Here is a 20,757-nt window from a genome sequence, read left to right on the forward strand (position 1 = left end):
AGGAATTTGGGTGCAGAGGGACTCATGTCTGGGACAGGAGGTTGGGGTTAGGAGGAGGTTCAGTCAAAAATAAAAAACTCACTTTGCAGGCAGTAAAAGAAGCAATAACAGCCCCCCACACGTACGTGTTGGGTTGGGAGATGAGAGGGAAGGACAGCGTGTGTGTGTGTGTGAGAATGACAGAGACACACACAGTGCATGAGAGTGACAGAGATTTCCATTACCAAGCTCCCTCCATCCCCTTCTGTCTGTGTGGTGATATGGTACAGGAGTGGGGGGTGAAGGGACACCCTGACAGCAGCGCCCCTGCTTCTCTCTCCCAAACCATTCACAGCAAGCAGAAGGCTCCCGGAGGGCAGCTCCAAGGCAGAGGGCAGGAGCAGCCTGATCGGGGGTGGAGGGGCAACTGAAGTGCCAGTGCTTGATAGCTTCCTGGCCAAACCAGTCAGGATCACCTGCCAGAAGCTCCAAGATCTACTGGTAGATCAGTACAGGCCTGAGCCATCAGCGCGCCCAGGCTCCGGGAGCACGGTGTCGCCCCCGGGAGTGTGACGCATGCGCGGCCCCACCTCTGGTACACGGTGCATGCGCGGCCCTGCCCCCGGGTGCCCGGCCCATGCATAGCCCCGTCCCAGGCACACGGAGCATGTGCAGTGCCGCCCCTACCCGGCCGGCAGCCCCACGCGGCGCCCCCTACAATGGGCTGCCCCAGGCGGTAGCCCACCTTGCCCGTACTTCAGGCCAGCCCTGTGGTAGATCCCGATCTACTGATTGGTGACCACTGCAATAGAAACTTGTTCCACTTTTTCCCATCCTCAACAAATTGTTTATCAGTTGTCATTTTGCATCTCCAACTACCCCCCATCGCTGCCTTTTCTCCTGCTCATCTAACGTGTGTGGTCTGTCACTGATACATTGAATCCTTCTCCTCCATCCTTTCATTCTACCTTCTGCCATCTCCACGGTAGTAAAAATGTGCGACCTCACTGAGTGACCTCTTCTTGGCCAAATCTCAAGGCCGCAACACCATCCACCTCTTCGAACGCCTTGCTGCTACTTCAGATGCTGTCTGCCATCTTTTCCTAACAACAGATTTATAAATATCTCCCTCTTAGGAGGAAGCTAATACAGGAGCAATAATTCTCCAGGAGCCTGTATCTGTGAAGACAGATGATACGGAGGAGACTTTGTTGGAAAGGATGAAAGATGCAGAGTGCCGAGCCTTTCCAATTGCTTTACAGCTGGTGGCTAGTGGAGTGGTCCAACTAGGAGCAGATGGTAAAACCTGCTGGAAAAAAGGAAGCCAAAGCTTGAATCATCATGAAAAGCAAGATTGCATTTCCTCCACTACTAATCTGTGGCCCTAGCAGTACAATAGGCTACTGTCAAACCCATACATTTTCTTTTCATTGCTCACTGGTTTTTCTCTGGCTGTTGTTTTCTTCTGCTGTATTTCAGGCAGACCAATTTCATATCTTTCATTCACAACCAGGATATATCTTTCCTTGTCTAAAGTTTGTTACCGTTCCTTTGCTGAATCAGTATTGGAATCTAAATTACTACCTCAAATGTTGAGGCCCTGCATGCTCAGCTGTTTGTTAAAGGAATGTATATAATCAAAGAATTAAAGGTGTGAAAATAGCATGATTTTTAAGGGAAATCTAAATGAGTTCTCTTAAATACCTGTTTTGTCAGCATCTCCTTTTGATTGTTAATCTGATTCTAGGAAACCATGAGCGTCACAAATCAAATCCATATGAATTGAAGCAAGGACATGGGGTAGATACAGCCATAACATAATTAGATCCCTACTTGACAGGTAAGGAGATGGGGAGAAAAAACTAGGCAATTTCTTAGGGAAGAAATGCTAATTTTTTAGAAAGAGGTTGGCATCTCACTGAGTATTCTCCCCTTTCCATCACCATGGTTGGAGGTTCCTTCATGTCTCTATGCCTTCTCCCTGGTGGCTTTGTAGCTCCTGTGTAATGGGAAGTGAGCCTGATTAACCATCAGAAAGGAATTCTGACAAAGCTGCTATGTAACAGAATTCATCTAGATTGGCAGAGAAGGGGGAGAGGGAGTGTTAATTTGATCAATAATCATCTCTATGATCCCATAGGGTGTGTCTAGACTACAGGGTTTTGTCGACAAAACTATACCTGCGTCTACACTGCCACTGAGTTCTGTCGACATAACGTTGACAGAACTCAGCAGTTTTGTCGACGGCTGTAAACCTAATTCTATGAGGAATAACGGCTTTTGTCGACAGAAGGCATTATTGCATTTACACTGTTCTTTGCGTCTACACTGTCATGTCGACAAAGCGGCTTGCTTTGTCGACAGAACTGGATGTAGTCTAGATGCTCTTTGTCGACAGTATCTGTCGACAAAACTTCTGTTGACAAAAGCCTGTAGTCTAGATGTACCCTATCTGACTGAGAAGTCAGAGCTAAACTTTAGCAGGTTTAGACATTAGTTACATTTCTAGAATTAGGTTCAGCGCTACCACTATTTAGCCTCCTTCGGTCCTGCTCTCAAATAGGTAAAAATGCCGCCAAAAAGTTGCAAGTGCCACATTTCAGAAATGGTGCCACATTTGTGAACACATGTAATGACAGCCAGCTGTAGAGCATGTGAGCCAGAATCTTGCCAGCTATAGACAACAATGAAATGCTCCGGAGGTCATCACAACATGCACAGTCACCTTTTCTCTTGTATATGTGTACAGTCAGGGCATCTTTGAAGTCCTAGGGAACTTGCTCTTTCTCCTAAATGGTGATAAATAACCAGGTGAGACGGCACATCACCTGGCTACCACTAGATTAGTAAATCTCTGATGGGATCACGTCACCGCCAGGTGCCTTTCCAGATTTCACCTGCGTGACAGCTTTTTGTATCTTGTCAAGAGCTGGCGGCATAACCAGTTGTGAATCATTAGCCCACTGAAGAATCTCTTAAAAAACACTGCTGTCCAGAGTTGATGTCTAGTTTAATACAACTCGAAAATGTTCAGCCCAGTGGTCAGAGATTTCAGCGCTATCTGTAATCAGGAGTGCTGCCATCAGCAAAGTGCACTGGTGTATAAACAGCAATGCTTGGCCCACAGACAGCCTTTAGTCCATCCTAGAATGCTTTAAAACAATTTCTTACAGCTGTGTCTTGAAATGTGACTGCTTTACATTTCCACCAGCCCTCTTTCATTTGCTGTAATTTGACTTGTGCTTTCTGCTTAGCTTGAATGTATGCAGATTTCCTGGAGGCATTCTCTCTATCCTTGATCCAGGCCAGGTGGTCACATGCATCTTATCAAGAAGAGCTTGGGCATCTTTGCACAGCCACTCAAAGGAGGAAAAATGGTTACTTACCTGAACAATGATCGGTACCCATATTTTTCTGGGTATGTTTGGTCAAATATGCATTCCACAGCCCTCTCACCTTCCCCACTACTTTGGGAATTGTAGGTGTGCATAGTGCACTCATCTATCTGTAGTGGATTGGATTTGTGCACAACACCTTTTAAAGACCATCTGTTACTGCACAGGTTAGTAATTTTTTTAGTGCGGAAGCAGAATCTGCATTTTCACATTGTCAAGCCAGTGACAGGCTTGGCAATGATGGCTTCTTCCTTTAAATACACATATTGGCCAAGTCGGAGACTTATTTTAACTCTGTCAGAGTAAAGGGCCATGTGCAAGTAAAATAAATCAGTGGAAAAGGGAAATCAGCCAGGAAATGATTAGAGAAGTTGGAAAAAGAATAGAGATTTCCGATGAAGGAGCCATTGGTTCATTAGATCAGATCATGGGCATTTATATCCCCTATGGTTACTGATGAATAAAAAACACTTTGTTTTGGAATTATCTTTTATATCCTGTACTTTTGGGGGCATATTGTAGGTCAGGCTCTTGGCTCTAATGAGATATTTCAGAGCCTTAATTATAATTTACATTACAGGCAGGTTCTTCCAGGTTTTGTATTCTTACTTGTTCTGTGGTGAATATGCTTTGATAGTTGGGGAAAATAAAGAAAACTGTTCCAGTCTGTTACCTCGTCTATGTTTAATATACAAGACATTTATGGCTTTGGTATAGAAGCGATGGAGTTTTATTGTTATGATTGCAACAGGGAACTTCTGTTTTCTTATTTTATGCCCTTCCTTTCTCCCAGATTATCCTGAGAATAGCTGGCAAATATTTTGGTAAACTACAAATAAAAACACGTGATTATTGCTTCTACTCTCTTATTGTACTGTAGTCATATAGTAACATTGTTCTATATATTGTTCTGAATTGTATATTTTATTCAGATCTAATAAAATTGTAACTAGAGCCTTACTCTTGTTATTTATGTATCTTAGCTACTTCTCTGTCCCCATTGCCATAGTATCCAAGCAACTCAGTCTTTAATTTTTCTTCATAACACTTCTGGGAGTCTAATGCCCAGAAGGAGGACTAAGGCACTCACTGCCAGATTTTTAAAAGTATTTAGGCACCTAATTCCATTTACTTCTTTAAACACCTACATCCCTTTGTAAATCTGGCCTCTAATGACATGCTCAAGATCAAAAAGTACTCTGTAGCAGAACGGGGAACTGAATTCTGGATGCGCTATTGCCTATAGACTGCATGAGTAGAATGAGTGAATTCTGCCTATTAGTTTCTGCTAATTTGTTAGAATAGTGATAGCATCTACTGTTGAACTATCTATGCACTCTTACCGTATGTGAACTGCAGGTGGGTCTTTGATTGGCAACTCCTCTTTTCTTGGCAGATCAGCATTGAGTTGGAGCTAGAAATCCTACTCTGCATGGTTTCTGATTCCTACCCCATTGAGATGCATGAAAGTTTTTACTTCCTAGATTAAGCCAGGCCCTTTGTGGTCTGCCCATGTGCCTCTCCACTAGGGTTGTAAAATCCCATTTAATTGGTTAACTGGTTAAACATTACCGTTAACTGATTAAAGGGTGGGCAGATGGGTTGTTCTGGTTGGCCACGGACAGGATAAGGCCTGTTAATGGTGAGGCTTACTGATTAACCATTTGCACCCCTACTTTCCACCACCTGGTCATGATCTTGGTCTTTTAGGCTGACTGGTGAGCCAAATGGGTGTTGTGGGAGGTGAAACTGCTAAGCCCTGATCAACTAGAAAGTATAATGAGGCTGGGAATTTGTTGTCTAGGGCTTAACCATTGGCTAGTTGTAGCACTATCCTAGAAGCCCTCGAGATTGAGATATGAAAGAGCCCATCTTGTTTAAAGAGTTCAGTCCCACTCTCATAAGACCTATGGAATTTACTTTTGTTCCAGTGGTACTTGGGCTTCTGCAAAGAAAATGCCACATCAGTAACAGCGCAGTGGAGGAGGGGGAAGTCAAGGGCAATCTTCTGTCCCAGCTACCACTGGAGACTCCAGAATGTAACCTGGACACCTAACAAACTGCCTCATGCCATAGGGCCGGGAACTAGGGTTGCTGCCGGTTCAGCCATACCCTTGGGCTTGAAACAGTTTCTATTATATACAGGTATATACTTTGGTTCAGTGGCACTCAACTCCCTCACTAAATAAATTGTTCCAGCACCTGTGCCTCACTCTTGAACCTGCGAACACAGAGCAAGCTCAGAAATGTTGGGCATTGCCTGCTGTTTTAACCATTGGAGGGAGCAGTACATGTTGTGTAAGGCTGAGGCGTCTCTGCCAAATGATTTGAACCATGGAGCTGAGTGGCAGGTAAGTAGGCCTATACAATGTTAAAAGGGCTAAGGAGGGTAATGGGGATGGGAAGTGATTGTAGCTGTGTGCCTCTAAAATAGGGCCTTACCTGTGCCATTCTAGAGAGCCCCAGAATCTGGACAGCATAGATCTGTGAATATGGAAGAATTAGGCCAAACTATTTTTGCTCAGCCCTGAGATAGGGTGGTTAAGAAGCTGCTGAGAATGATGGGCATACGACAATAGAGATAGCGCTAAAAGAGCCCGTGAGATGTCATGAGCATGTAATAGCTGTGCGTGCTATTGTGTTTCTGATTTGTTTTCTTTAAAAACAAAAAAATTCAAAGAGACTTTGTTAGCTTTAAAGTCAGTAGGAAGGGGGGGGGATATAGTATCCCAGAGTGATAGCCCACTGGTTGAAAATGGAGGCCTTGAGGTAATTCACTAGTTTAGTTTGACCTCAGTCTACCCCCTGCACGGATTTGTAAAAGATGGAATCAATCTTGAAAGATACAGTAATATATTCAAATCCATATAACCTATCCCATTGCTGACAGTCAAGCAGGGAGCTTTGGCAATAGTTAACAGAGGTGGTGTCTCACTGTGTGTTTGTATTTCCTTTAAGCTGATCTGCAAAAAGGCTTGATTTGGCATGTTCTGCACTCTAACAGGGAACAAAAGTCATGTCAATGAGCAGCTGTTTTTACAGGGGGATTAATAATATTTAACCCCCCCTCTCAAAAGAGCTTATGGAATACTACTCCTTCGCCAATGCTGGGTCTGTACATAACAGGTACCCCATGATATCCAGGAATATTCATCCTTGCCTTTGTAAGCGTTTGGTTTAGGGTGGGGATTGTCCCTATACATTTATGGTTAGTGCTGTGTTTTTACTTTCTAAATTCCTAGTTTTCCCAGGAACACAGGTCCAGCTTGATGAGCACCTTGCCAAAGTGAAATGATATGGCCTGCTTTCTTTCTGTGGTGGTTGCTCACCGGAACACAATATAGTTTGTTATATGTGATGGCGATAAACTGAGGGCTTGTGTACACTGGCACAATTTGTCACCACAAATTGCTTTTACACTGCAACGTGACTTTTATTGGGAAAAACTCTCAGTTTTGGCAACAAAAAACTTCCAGCCCTGCAAGAGACTTTTGTCTTTTCTTCTCCCTTTACTGCTGACAAAGAACCAGTGTGGACTCTGTTGTTTGTTTTGAGACAATTGGCTTCTCTCAGTATCCCACATCTGTCTTCTTGGCTGTGCTCAGTGTTTTGTGATCTCTGCTGCTCCAGGAAGTATCTGACAGGTGAGTGAGCGGCTCCATTTGGGGAACAAACAAAAAGCAAATCCTTGGAATGTTTCTGTTCTGCTGCTGCAGGGGGAGGGCTGGAGAGACTGCTGTGCTGCTTTGATATTCTTTAGGACAGAGAGCTCACAGAACTATGAGGGAATCCCAAGCAGCACTGGGATCAGCTCTGCCTTCCTACAACACTGCACTGTGGGATGCTTACCACGTTGCTAGCACCCTCTTGACAGAGTAACACAAGGGTCAGCAGCCTTTCCCAAGTGACATGCTAAGATTTAACCCTCCTGCCCTGGGCCATGCAACTCTCCTGGCAGCGGGCAAGGGGCTCTCTCTATCACATGCCTCATGGACCACCTGTGGCAATGTAAACCTTTCCACAGACTACCAGTTGTTACAGAAAAAAACAACAAAATGTCTGGTAGCACTTTATAGACTAAGAAAACATGTAGATGGGATCATGAGCTTTCGTGGGCACAGCTCACTTCTTCAGATGACCAGAGTTAACAGTTTAGGATGTGGGCTGTACCCAGGAAAGCTCATGATCCCATCTACATGTGTTGTTAGTCTATAAAGTGCTACCAGCCCATTTGTTGTTAACTTTCTCATATTAGTTTATCAAACTTCATTTTAAATACAGTAAAATATTATGTCCAATACAAAAGGTTTTAATCTTTCCTTTATTTATGGCGGGGGAGGAAACTTTTTTTTTGTGTTGAGGGGTCACTAACCCACAGAAAAATCTGGAGACCACTCAAGTGAGAAGCAAAAAAGCCTCCTCCAAAGCCCCCCAACCCTCACTGATGTGGTCCCCAACTGAGACACCTCACTTTTCCAGCACTCCAGCCCACACCAGGTGAGGGAAGGGACAGGGAGGCCTGAGTTTAAGGGCTTCTCATATGCCAGATTTACTTTTCTGGGGTTCCAGAGTCAGTGGATTTTGTGGACCCCCTAGACTCTGAGGTGAGAACAAAAATGAGGGGTTCAATGTCAGCGAATGGGATAGGGATCCAGGACGGAGGAAGGACAGAAAGGTCTGCAAGGGACTTTGGTGGCAGGAGAGGGTGTGGGGGTGCAAGAGGCGGTTTGGGGGTAAGGGGAGTAACACAGAAAAGGTGAGAGGGTGAGAATGCAGCCAAATAGCTAGTTGGGGAGGGAGGCAAAGAAAGTGCAGCGTCTGCAAAATAAAATTATATCTCCCTCTCATCTTCCCTCTGCTCCAGTCTTGCCCCATGATCACCCCCAGCCTGATCCCCTGCCCCCGCAGCCTGAACCCCTGAATCACCCCATCCACCCTCAGTGCAACCTATGCTCCTTCCCATCCTGCCCCACATCCCTGTGCCCCAGCACACTCACTGACAGGGCAGCGCTGGGGTGAGGAGAGGAGCAGGGAGGGGGGCAGTCTCTTCCCTGCCCAGACCCGCCTTTTGCCTGCAGGCTGCAGCTCTGGGGCTAGGCAGGCAGAGCCTGGGGTTGGCTCCAGCCTAGCTGGACAAAGAAGGGTGCTGGGGAAGGGACTCCCTGACCCCTCCCCCACAGGGTTGGGCTTACCATGAGGCAAACTGAAGCGGCTGCCTCAGGTGTCAGACTGTGCGCACCACTAGTTCACACTTTTTGAACAAGGCATTTTAAGGTGTTAGTTCTTCTTTATTGGAGTAGGTAGCAGAGCAGTGCCATGAGAGGAGTAGAACAGGAAGGCAGCAGAATCGAGACCTTTCCAATTTTTGGTCCAAGCTAGGGGGCATGGGGGCATTTGAGCTCCCCGCCTCATGTGCCAAAATGTTGTGGGCCCCCCATCCCCCCCCATCAGAAAATTGGAGCTGCAGGCTAGAGCCACAGCATGAGCTCCTGGGCGGGAGAGGCTGAGCTCCTGCCCCGCATGCCTCAGGCAATCAGCTTGTGTGCCCTTTGTGGCATGCGTGCCTGGTAGCTGACCTCTGAAGTAAAACCATGTGGCCGAGAAATATCAACAATGGGAGGCAAAAAAACTGGTTTGACCCGTTTTCACTTTTGGCAACTTTTGCATGTTGACAGGACTTGTGTAACCAAACCTTCCTAATGTAGACATAGCCTGTGTTCCCGTCACTGGAAATAACTGGTAGAGACACATTCTACACAAATTGGCATTCTGCAATGTCCATGTATTGATACAAAAATCAAACTTCCTGTAATGTTTGCTGAAAAATATATATATATTTTCCACTTTTACTAGAGAGCTGCGCCCTCACCTCGCTACGCTCGCCTACCCTGTCTCTTTGGCCATTTTCACTTCACTGACAGAACCTCTTGATGATGTCATTCTGTTATCCAGCAGGAAAAAAAACACTCTCTGTCTCTCGCTCTCTCACACACGAGCAAGGAGTGGGGAAACTTTTTTGGGTCATGGGGTGCTGACCCACAGAAAAATCAGGGGCCACACAATCTGCAAAAGCAAAATCCACTTCCAACATTTTCTTTAAAGAAAGATTGTGTTATAAGGGCAATTTCCTTCTTTTGGCATGACTAGAGTCATTTTGATCAGTTAACACCATGGTACCACCCACTTTCTCCTCCATTCCATTGGTGCTCACAGTTGTCCTGAAAAGACTTTTCACAGCCTCTGTCAACAAATACAGGGTTTTTTCCTACAATTCCATCAAAACATTCAGAGAGTAATACTGACTAATGAACTTCAACTACTATGATCTTTTCATAAGGAAACCCAGAGATGCTTAAATCTTTGATTCTTTGGCTATGCTAGTCTAGACTGCCAAATGCAGAGTCAAAGTACTGTTAAAAGGTGAACTGAGAGGCCAGTGGAAAAAGCGATCATAATTAGTGATGGTAGCTGATAGTGAGATCTATAGCATCACAGCATTTTTAAAAAATTAAGTCCCCTCCCTTCCCATTTTTGGGTTTCTTGTCTCTTGTTTGGAGCAGTAGCACTTGAGAGAATTTGCAGATCCTGCTGGAATGCCATGGGAAATGTTACACTAAAATGCACTTTATAAAAGCAGCATAAAAGTAACTGTGCAGTTGCTATGTTCTGTCCTCTGAATACGGTGGTTCCACTACTATGTCCAGGAGCCTTCTCAATTCTGCTGTTCTAAATTCCAGCAGATCTTGCCATTTTCTCCTAGGCACACTGCTTTACTGGCTACCAGTTGCAAAGCAGCAGGGAAGGCTCTGTGCTCCGCTTCTTTTACTCTTTCTGACAAGGTCTCCTCTGTGTCTCCAATCTTTACAGGAACTGCCTCTTGAAAAACTATAGCTCCCGCATCAACTTCCTCCTGAAAAAAAGAAAATCCAGACTACTGTAAGCTGAAAGAAAGGGAAGAGAAGATGCAGAAAAGTAGGACAGTTAATTTGCTCTGGTTACTTAAAGTACCGTTTATCACAGGAAATATGTATGTAATAACATTCATCTGTAAGGTGTGCAGAAAATACAGTGTGGTCACCTTGATCCACAGGAGATTGCTGGGAGTTCCAAGAATGGAAGCAGGTAGACCCAAAGTGAATGCCACGAAAACATCTGCAACATTTCTGTGAAGGTGAGGAATAGCATCCCACAGATGCAAGGGAATTACATGGCTTATGTGCCATGGCTAACTGGACTAGACAAAATGCAGGTATATTTACAACAGAAAATTATAATCTATTTCCTTGTCAATGAAGTAAGTGACCCAAAAGGTCTTTCTACCTCTAAATTATTTCCTGCGTGATCAGCAATGTTCTCTACACTCTGGCTACACTACACTACAAGGTTTTTGTGCAAAAACTCATGGAGCATCCACATCTCCAGCACAAGAAAATCTACAATCGAAAGAACGGAGGCCTTTTTGCAGTGTAGGTATTCCTCCTTCTACAAGGCATAACTCCTTTTTGCACTACAGCTCTTGCTCCGCAGGAGTTTCTTGCGCAAATAGAGCCTATCCAAAAAAGCACAGGTGCTCTGATGGCCATTCTGTGAATGGCCATCAGAATTTTCTTGCACAAGAGCAATCATGCAGTGTGGATGCTCTCTTGTGTAAAAGTGATGCACTTGGAGGTGTGGACGCGCTTTTGCGCAATAAGTTTTTGCGCAAGAACTCTTCCAGTGCAGACATAGCCTCTATGAACTGTCTCTCAGGGGTTCCTTTTCTTTGTGGAAATGCTACAGTGATATACTATGGAGGAACAGAATCACATTCATGTCTGAAAGGACTGAACTCTTTGCCTCCTCTTATAGATCTCTTAAGCAGCTATAGGAGTGGGAGGATGATTTCAAGGACTTAATGAGGAAGCTGCATCCCTTTGCTTTCAAACCTGATAAGAAAAAAAAAATCTTGCTTCTGAATTAAATTAATTATCCACCAGCTTTCTTCACAAATGGTGAGAAGTCAAAGCTCCTCAACTCTATGAAATTTGTAACACACTTCTAAAATACGAGGGAAGGAGAGGTTAACGTGGCAATTAACTGAAAAATATTTATTTACAACAGAGAACTGAGCCAGTGAAACAGGAATCCAGATGAACAATGTTCTCTGTGGATGTCAACTCTGCCATCCTAGCATCATGCAGAATTATTACAGGGTGCCCTGGCCCTGTGCGCGTGGCAATAGCTGCTCCCAGGATTCCCTGACCTCTCCCCCATATGACAGCAGCTGCTCCCGGGGCTATCCACCCCCAATCACTGACCCTGCAGGCTGCTGCCATCCAGACTGGGTCTGCTCCCAGCCACTCTCAACCTCTGGGGCCAGGTCTCTCTGGTCTAGCAACCTCTGTGGTCCTGCTGGACCAGAGAGTCCTGGATGAGAGAGGTTCAATCTGTACGGCTATTTGATTAAAAAATTTGGACTAAATTGGTGTCAAGACAGAAATATTGGCACCAGGAAATTAGGACGCCAGGTCTTCTGAATTTCTTATAACTGATCAAGAGCTGGGATTAAGATGTTTGATTATGCTGCTCAAAGCAGGTCCTGACAGCATGGTGGCAATATGGCCAACCTCAAGTGTTTATAGAAAAATATTATGACTTTTACAAAGCTGATACGTTTAGGGTTCTTTTCTTTGCCTGTTAGGGTATGGTCCTTTAGGTTACAGTCACTCCACAGCTTCAGGCTTTTCTCTGCAAGCATGAGGGCTAGAACAATTTTTTTTAATGAATGCTGAGCTTCTCAGATCTTCCTTGATTCCAGCAACTGAAGCTCTGAGAAGAACTCTAAACAAAGTGAGGATCATGATTAAAAGAAAAACAAAACCCAAAAAAACCCCACAGGACTTGGAAACATATAAGTGGTAAAAATGCTGCTGATCACTAAGGTTTTGCATATGTTATCACTCCCACTGATATGACAACTGGTGGAGCAACACTGTTGCCAATGGTAAGAAGCTGCATAGAAAAAAGCAAGTGTAGATAAAGACTGAATTCTAGTATAGTATTTATTTCCGATTGCCCCAAGGCACAACATTCTAAAGAATTCACCACACTATTTATCTAACCATTTGTACTAAGGATAGTTTTGACATAGGAATTATTCCAGCCAAGATTTTCAGAGCTGTTTGTTGTTTCTGTTAGAAATGAATGATGTACTTACAGCTACAAAGTGCACAGTACAGCCAGTGACTCGGACTCCAGCTTCTAACACCAATTTATGGGCATTTGCTCCCTTAAAAGAAGGTAGTAAAGATGGATGTATATTCAGAATTTTTCCTAGAAAATTATAAATGAAATCATCTTTTAACTCTCATTTCAAAAGCTTAAACATCAAGTAAATACCTCATTATTAACCAGAATTAAAAAAGGGCAGACCAAAGCTCATCAGGAATCTATTTTCTACCCTGTCTCATTTTCAGCTGATCAAGGTTGGGAACAATAAAACGTGAGCACATATGTTGTACACATGTCCCAATAATCTCTGCCATAGCTGTCATTTATTTATAGTTGCTTGTTCTTTTTGGTAGTGTCCTCTTCCCTTGGTTTGGTTGGGGATTTCCAACTCCATCACATGCCTACGGTTTTAACATGATAGATATTCTTAGGACTTATAAAAATTGCTCAGCTTCCAATGTCATTGAGTAGTCCCTCTGGTCCTAAATTAGTATAAGTGCTAGGATGTAAGTGACTAGTCAACTACCCGATAAACATAAGCTTATTGGATAGCTGAGTAGTCACTTGACTAGTCGCTTATCTCCCACCCCTTGCCGACTCTATCAGAGAGAGGCAGCCTGGGAGGGGAAGGGGGGGAGAGAGCAGGAGCCAGTGCTGGGAGCAGCTGGCTTACAAGCTGGTTCCCCCAGCACTATCTCCACGGAGGGTAGAGGAAGCAGTGGCGTCCCGTGTGCTGCGCCTCGCTCTTTGAAATGTACAAGAACTGTCCCCAGCAGTTCTGCCTGCAAGGAGGTGTCCAGGATCTGTCGAAAAAGGCTTTCTTTCTCAACAGATGCCCCTCTAGACTGCCGCTTTTTGCTGACAAAGTGCTGAGTCGGCAAAACGTGGTGGCCATGTTTATGCAAATTAGGCACCGGATATTTAAATCCCTGCCTCATTTGCAATGTCAACTTGCCTAATCTGCATTCCTCTGCCGACAGAGGGTTGCAGTCTAGACATACCCCCAGACTCGGTACAATGCTTAACTGTAGCTGCAAAATGTCTTTTGTTGTGTTTGGAAATATACATTAAAACAGCTTATTTACCATCCCACTTTTTGACAAAGGGACCAGACAAAATCCTCATAAATCCTGCAAGACAGATAAGTTCAACTGAGAATTCTTCAAGGACTTTATCAACTGCATTATCAAATTCTATGCGACTTCCATACAGTTTATGGTCAATTACCTACAATATCCAAACAAAAAGGAGAGAGAGAGAGAGAAACAGAGACATAAATGTGGGATTAATTTACACTCTCATACAACAAGAACATGTTGAAATACCGCACTGTAATAAAAAAAATCTCAATCTCCATACATGATCAAAGAAGGGTGTCCAGATGCTACAAGGATGGGCACTTCAGAAATGTGGGTAAGTAATAAATCAAATCCTGTAGTTTTCAGCTCAGACCATATTGAGCCAAATTAATCTGGAAAGCAGTGGGAATTTTGTCTGTTTAAACTCAGATTAAGGCTACAGGATTTGTACCATTAACGATTCATTATTAGTAATTACCTGAAAATTATAACAAACACCCTAACCCTTCAACTGGCTTATCCAGCTTCAGTTGATATGAGGCCATAAAGCAATCTATGGGGTTTAATCCAATGCAAACCTTAAATCAGTTTAAAATGCAAAATAAGTTTCTTCTCTGCCTCCATCCTCCCCCTTTTAAAACACACACAACACAGGGCACCTCAAAAGGCTGGAGGGCTAATAATAGACATGCTAAGAAGGAACAGCTGGGTAGGGGTGAACAAGAATGAGGACTGCTCTAATTACAGTTTACTCAACTAAAGACACACATTCCATATTTAAATGTGAATATTAAAATTAAACTAAACCATCAAATTATTTTCTTAAAATATCCATATCTTTAAAATAATGAGGCCTGTTAAATATCAATGACATTTACAAAAAAACCACAATTGGCTACTTCTAGACATCATCCCTTTTTCATAAAAGGGATGTAAATTAGATGTATCGCAATTGCTAATGAAGCAGGGATTTAAATCTTCCCCGCTTCATTAGCATAAAAATGGCTGCCACTTTTTTTCGGCACGGAGCTTTGCTGGAGAAAAGCGCCAGTCTAGATGCTGATCTTGCAGAAAATAAAGCCTTTTCTGAAAGATCCCTTATCCCTCTTGAAACCCTTCACAAGTCACTTCACCTCTGAGAGCCTGTTTTCCTTCCCACTCTGTCTTGTCCGTTTAGATTGTGAGCTCTTCAAGACAGAGACTGTCTCTGAGGGTGGGATCCAGAATACACCTACTGATCCCTGCTGCCCCCCCCAGGCAGCTGGACACCCATCTCCTGCTTAAGCCTCAAAGTGATTCATGAAGCAGAAGATAGCTCACTGCACACCTCAGTTACATGCAGGGTCCAATGCTGTATGCAACTTCTGAGTATGCCTATGGGACCAAGTGTGGTTCATACTGTAACTTTTAGCCCAGCGGTTAGAGTACTTGCCTGTGATGTGGGAGACCCAGGTTCAATGCCCCCTTCTCAGAGAGGGGGAGAAAGATTTGAAAAGGGTCCTACCACCTCTCAGGAATGTGCTCTAAGTCCTGAGTTAGCTTTGTTGTGGGGCTCTCTCTGCCTTGCCTGTTGAAGCTATTCATTCCACTGTGGATAAATAATGAAAGTGACAGAAACTCAAGCACTGGACTCCAGGTCTCCTGCCTCCCTCCCAGGCGAGTGCCCTAATCATAGGGCTCCAGAATCATACCCACTCTCAATCCGGCCCTCAGGACTGTTCTACTGTATGTAAAAGACTTAAAACAGTCATTGGGCCGGAGCACTGGAGAATGCTGCTGCAGTCTACTGGTTAGGGCACCTACCAGTGAAGTAGGAGACTCAGGGCTCAGTCCCTCTGCTCCAATCACACTAGTGTTGCTTATCCACTGGGTAACACCATCCATAGGAAAGGTAGAGAATCCTGCATCAGAAGGTCCCATAGCTCAGTGGGTAGAACACTCTTCTGAGAGGTGGGAGTCCCTCTTCAAATCTTGCCTCCCCTTTGCCAGGGACTGCGGGGGGACTGAACAGGTTACTCTCACATCCCAGGTAAGTGCACTAACTGCTGGGCTAAAAAGCTATAAGGTAGGTACTGCCACTTCCTTCTCACCTTCCATTTCATGAGAAGTGAGTCAGATGCCTAAGTCATTCCTGTAAGAAACTCTTTAGGCACCTAAGATGCTTGACTATGTGACTGGACCCTGATGTCTCCCTGCAGCCTGTCTCCAAGAGATGGGAGGAGTGCAGCTCTTGTCAGCATTGCCACTGGCTTGCATAGGCAGCTCCCCATCTACTGTGCCAGCTGTGTTCAGAGATGCTCCTCTCGCCCTGTGTATTGGATAGGGAGCCTCGGTGCCCAACTCAAGCTCTGTGGAGTGCTGTTTTAGTGATTTTCTAGGTACCTAGAAATTAGGTGTTGTGACACTGAGCCTCGCAATGCCGCAGTCCCTTTATAGATCTCACCCTTATTATATATTAATATGGCATTAATACTATAGAGTCCAGATCACAGACACCATGGGGAGGGGGGAAAGAGGGAAATCGGGGAAGAGATACAATCTCACCCATCTTGTCTGTCTAATATCATGCAAATAGTAATAATAAAAATGAGTAACTGTTTAAGCATCAGATCATGCTGCAGTTGAAATCAATGGCAGATCTTACATTATACAAAATGAAGAATTAGGCCCAATTGATAAAATATTTTTTGCAAACCAAACAAAAATACATAAACCCTGAACAAGGACTTTCTCCATGCTATTTTTAAACTGTAGCCATGTGGGCGATAACATTGTCTGAAACATACGTATTTTCTTACCACAGCTGAATTTAAAAACAAAACAAATTGATTTTGTTCAAACTTTAATAATAAATAGTCATCTCTGAAGAGACCCCAAGCAAAGAAAATATCAGCTCTGGAAGTGAAAGATATAGGTGTGGGGCGGAAGGAGGAAGTGGTAAGGTGTGTCTGCACAGCAGAGCTTAACGTGAAATAAGCTATGCAAATTGAGCTACGTCAATTGCATAGCTTATTTCAAAACTGGGAGCGTCTATACAGCACTTATTTCGAAACAGAGCACTCTTCCTCCAACCTCCCTTACTCCTCGTACAATGAGGGTTACAGGAGTTGGAGTAAGAAGTCCTCCAGCTTGACAATATTTTGACATTGTTTTGAAATAACTGCCTGCTGTATAGACGTACCCTTAGAAAGAGAGAACAGGGATTTAATTTCAAGTGGTTTGCAATATTAACAATGGTACGGGTTTCTAGGCACACTCCATAAAAAAATCCCAGTAATACCTCTAAGATGGAACTAAAAGTAGCCTATAGATGGGAGACTTAGGGTGTGTCTAGACTACAGAGTTTTGTCGACAAAAGTGGACTTTTGTCGACAAAACTATACCTGCGTCTACACTACCGCTGAGTTCTGTCAACATAACATCGACAGAACTCAGCAGTTTTGTCGACGCTGGTAAACCTCATTTTACGAGGCATAACGCCTTCTGTCGACAGAGTTCTGTCGACAGAAGGTGTTATTGCATGTAGGGTTGTGTCTAGACTACAGGGTTTTGTCGACAAAGCATCTTGCTTTGTCGACAGAACTGAATGTAGTCTAGACGCTCTTTGTCGACAGAAGCTTTGTCGACAGTATCTGTCGACAAAACTTCTGTCGACAAAACCCTGTAGTCTTGACGTACCCATAGAGAAGTTAAGTAATTTTTCCAAGGGCACAGACAGCAGCAGAAGAATTCTGGAGTTTCTGGCTTCCAGTCTTGTGCTCCAGCTCCACCTCTCCCCTATAAATATTATTCATTCTTGGCTAGTTTTCCACAGCAGTGAAATAGTAAAATCTAATTCAAAAGGTGAAACACTGCTTACTTTTGTAGGAATGCCAGCTCTTTCCGCTCTTCTTAACCCTTCCACACCGGACTTGTTAGAAATGACAAGAACTATCTGTGCATAGCTAGTTGGCTTTTTTGTGCTAGTTATTAGGGCTTCAAGGTTTGTGCCTAAAAAGGAAAAAGAAAAAATAAAGACAAAGTGTTCCTTAGAGGGTAAATATATTGAACATTCTGAGACGACTTTTACAAACAGCAATGTAGGAGTGGCCCCCTGAAGTCAATGGGTATCTTTCCATTTACCTTAGTGAGTACTGGCTTGGATCTCTCTCTCTAATCTCTATCTCTAATCTCTATCTGTGTGTGTGTGTGTGTGTGTGTGTGTGTGTGTGTGTGTGTGTGTGTGTGTGTGTGTGTGTGTGTGTGTGTGTGTGTGTGTGTGTGTGTGTGTGTGTGTGTGTACACGTACACATAATATGGTTTCATAAGTTAGGCATTTGTAAAACAAACTTTCCAGTGCATGAACTATGCTGCATTTCTTACATTTTGGGCTGCCTGCATGTCTATATAATGCAGTATGAAAGTTTGATCAGTTTGAAAACTGTTGCATCCCTCTGATCAGCTGGTTGATTACTTGGAGATGATATAAAATGTGAGCAAAAGCTACATATGTAGGCATCTCAGAGTTTGCAATAGTAGGTAATGATCATCGGATATCTGATTCAAAATGGCCTAAGACAAAAATCTGTTCTGCCTGCCCTAAGGAGTTGTTCCTTACCATCAATCTCTAGGCACCTGACTGAAAGCTCACTGAAAACCATAGGAACACTTAAAGTAACTTAATGCAGTTTTGGTTCTGGGCCTAAATGTCTTTTTCAATAGCCTATGTTGTACCTTGCTGCAAAGAATGCAAAAGCCTCACCTGTTCCAGAGATGAGAACAGCCACCTTCACTTTGCTTGTCTGGGTTTTGTCTTGGATACAGTTGTGGAAAAACTGTAAACTGTTTGCTTGCAAGGCTTGAAGCAGATTATTGACTTCAACACGGGCAGATTCTTAATGGGAAAAAAAGGGTATTACATGTAAACAAACAGAAATACAGAGGACATAAAAGGACATTAGCACGTCTGAGAATTAGACCAACAGCACTTCTTGTTTCTCACAATTTCAAAACTAACGCTCATTTATCAAACGCTGCTAAGCATGTGTTTTATGCACTGTAACCGGAGTCTTCAGGACTATCATATAAACACACCAATAGAGCAAACATGATAGAGTATCTATGGACCAACTCCTCAGCTAACTATCATGTAGCTTCACTGATTTTCACTGAGGATCTAGCCCTAGGTAAATGAGAATGCAGTACCTCTGTGTTGGGAGATGACTTTCCCTATCCGCCAAGCTTCCTCATGCCTCTGTACATCCTTCAGAACCTGCTGAGCCAGCTGCTTCTCCACCACCAAGACCGCGCCAATCCCACAATTAAATGTACGGGCCATCTCCTCTTCCGAGAGGTTCCCCTCTTTTTGGAGCCAGGAGAAGATCTCAGGTATCCGCCAACTGTGAGCATCTGAAAAAGGCGGAAGCTGTAAATTGCTTGTTGAAGTACAATGCAAGTGTTGAACAGAAAAGATGATGTTGGACACAAATACTTCAATTCCTAGAATATCAAGAGCCAGATTTTCTGGATATGAATTATAAATGCAAAAATGATCAGACCCGGAGCAGTCTCAGTCCAGTGATTTCTGCTGCAATCTAGAAGAACTGGATTTAGTTCCCAATCCATGTCTCTTACTATCTCAATCGGCAGGGTCTGGGATGTGGGAGAAATGTGGTTCAGCCCTCAGAATGTATTAAATGAATAAGGTCACTCAACTGTGACCCATTTGTTAATAGTTAAGAAGAGGCTTTGAGAATGCTTCAGCAGGTGCTCCTGTTAGTCATCCTCTCCTGGGAAGACGACTGCAGTGATAGGCTATAAAATGAGAGAGGGCTCGTCAAATACCAAGAGACAAGATCCCTTTCCCATCATGGCAAAATTGACTGGTACACAGCAGGCGCCACATTGCTGAACAAGTCTGCATGATGGAATTAAAAAGGGAGTAGATTTTTTTTCATGTTATATTTAAAATGGTATGCCCGAGTTTTCATGAACTAGTATTCAACAGATTTTAGAGTACAGAAGTGATGTACTCTTAATAAATGAGATTTGATTATCTCAGTCTGTGGAAGGAAGTACAATTTATTATTTAGAACGTGGAACAGGGAGTCATGAGTTCTCTGTTCTACGCTGCACCTGCTATAAACACTGTGTGCTCTTGAACATGTCACTTAACTTTGCTGTGGCAACAGTTGCTTGCTTGTGAAATGTGAATAACAACATGACAATAGGTTATTACAATGTTTAATTCATGTACGTAAAATGGTGTGAGATTTCAGAAAGGTGGGTGTCAAAGTGCAAAGAACCATGATCAGGATGTTATGCACACATTCTTCCTAACATGTGAACTACAGGCAGTCCCCGACTTACGAACGGGGGCTTTTCTCGCCCTGGAGCTCACGGGCGGCGGGTCGCCACCCGTGTCCTCCGGGGTGAGAAAAGCTTCTCCCGGTCTCCCTGGTCTGCTGGGGGGGTCCAGCAAAGCCGCTGGACCCCCCCAGGAGACCCGGGACGCCCGAGCAAAGCCGCCGCCTGGGCGGCTTTGCTTGTTTGCCTGGGAGCAAAGCCGCCCAGTTGGGACCCCCGCCGCCTGGGCGGTTTTGCTCCTGTCCCCCTGGTCTGCTGGGGGGATCCAGCGGCTTTGCTGGACCCCTCCAGCAGACCAGGGGGACAGGAGCAAAGCCTTGGAGCACGCCCACAGCGGGACAGCCCGGGCGCGCTTGGGCTGTCCTGCTGCGGGCGTTCTCCGTGGCTTTGCTCCCCATCTCCCTGGTCTGACCAGCAGACCAGGGAGATGGGGAGCAAAGCCTCGGAGCACGCCAGCAGTGGGACAGCCGTGGCGCGCCTGGATTGTCCTGCTGCCCGTGTGCTCTGCGGCTTTGCTCCGCGTCTCCCAGGTCAGCAGACCAGGGAGATGGAGCAAAGCTGTGGAGGACTTGGGCGGTCCCGCCACCCCCATCTCCCTGGTCTGCTGGGGGGGGAGGGTACAGCTAGTGCGCCCCTCCCCCCCCCCAGCAGACCAGGCTTTTCCTGCCTACCCCTGGGGTAGAGCAGCTGGGGGCTGCCGGGATGGTCCCGCAGCGCCGCTCCGGACCAACCCAGCAGCACCCCTGCTG

At 44.6% G+C, this 20,757-nt stretch overlaps 2 protein-coding genes across 6 annotated transcripts in view; one reads left to right on the top strand and one right to left on the bottom strand.

The window, feature by feature from the left end:
- The window catches only part of LOC102461235 (trifunctional purine biosynthetic protein adenosine-3-like), a 56,325-nt gene extending 51,997 nt beyond the window's left edge, over positions 1–4,328 (top strand). For both annotated transcript variants that reach the window (XM_025186105.3, XM_025186106.3), the window contains exon 21: positions 1,116–4,328. In XM_025186105.3, coding sequence (XP_025041890.3) covers positions 1,116–1,367 — 252 coding nt within the window. In that variant the 3' untranslated portion in view covers positions 1,368–4,328. The remainder of the gene's footprint in view (positions 1–1,115) is intronic.
- A 3,348-nt stretch (positions 4,329–7,676) lies between these two features.
- LOC102460115 (trifunctional purine biosynthetic protein adenosine-3) overlaps positions 7,677–20,757 on the bottom strand; it is a 56,385-nt gene continuing 43,304 nt past the window's right edge. For 3 of the 4 annotated variants that reach the window (XM_075911201.2, XM_006126027.5, XM_075911210.2), the window contains 6 exons: positions 18,848–19,051; positions 18,405–18,536; positions 17,523–17,653; positions 13,670–13,811; positions 12,571–12,686; positions 7,677–10,284 (listed from right to left, as the gene is read on the bottom strand). In XM_075911201.2, the coding sequence (XP_075767316.2) occupies positions 10,087–10,284; positions 12,571–12,686; positions 13,670–13,811; positions 17,523–17,653; positions 18,405–18,536; positions 18,848–19,051 (923 nt within the window). In that variant the 3' untranslated portion in view covers positions 7,677–10,086. Of the gene's footprint in view, positions 10,285–12,570; positions 12,687–13,669; positions 13,812–14,010; positions 14,056–17,522; positions 17,654–18,404; positions 18,537–18,847; positions 19,052–20,757 lie in introns of those variants that run through there. The other variant, XM_089773809.1, reaches the window with a different exon arrangement.

This window comes from Pelodiscus sinensis, chromosome 1 (assembly GCF_052426305.1).
Source record: "Pelodiscus sinensis isolate ZL-2025 chromosome 1, ASM5242630v1, whole genome shotgun sequence".
NCBI classification, from domain to species: Eukaryota; Metazoa; Chordata; order Testudines; family Trionychidae; genus Pelodiscus; species Pelodiscus sinensis.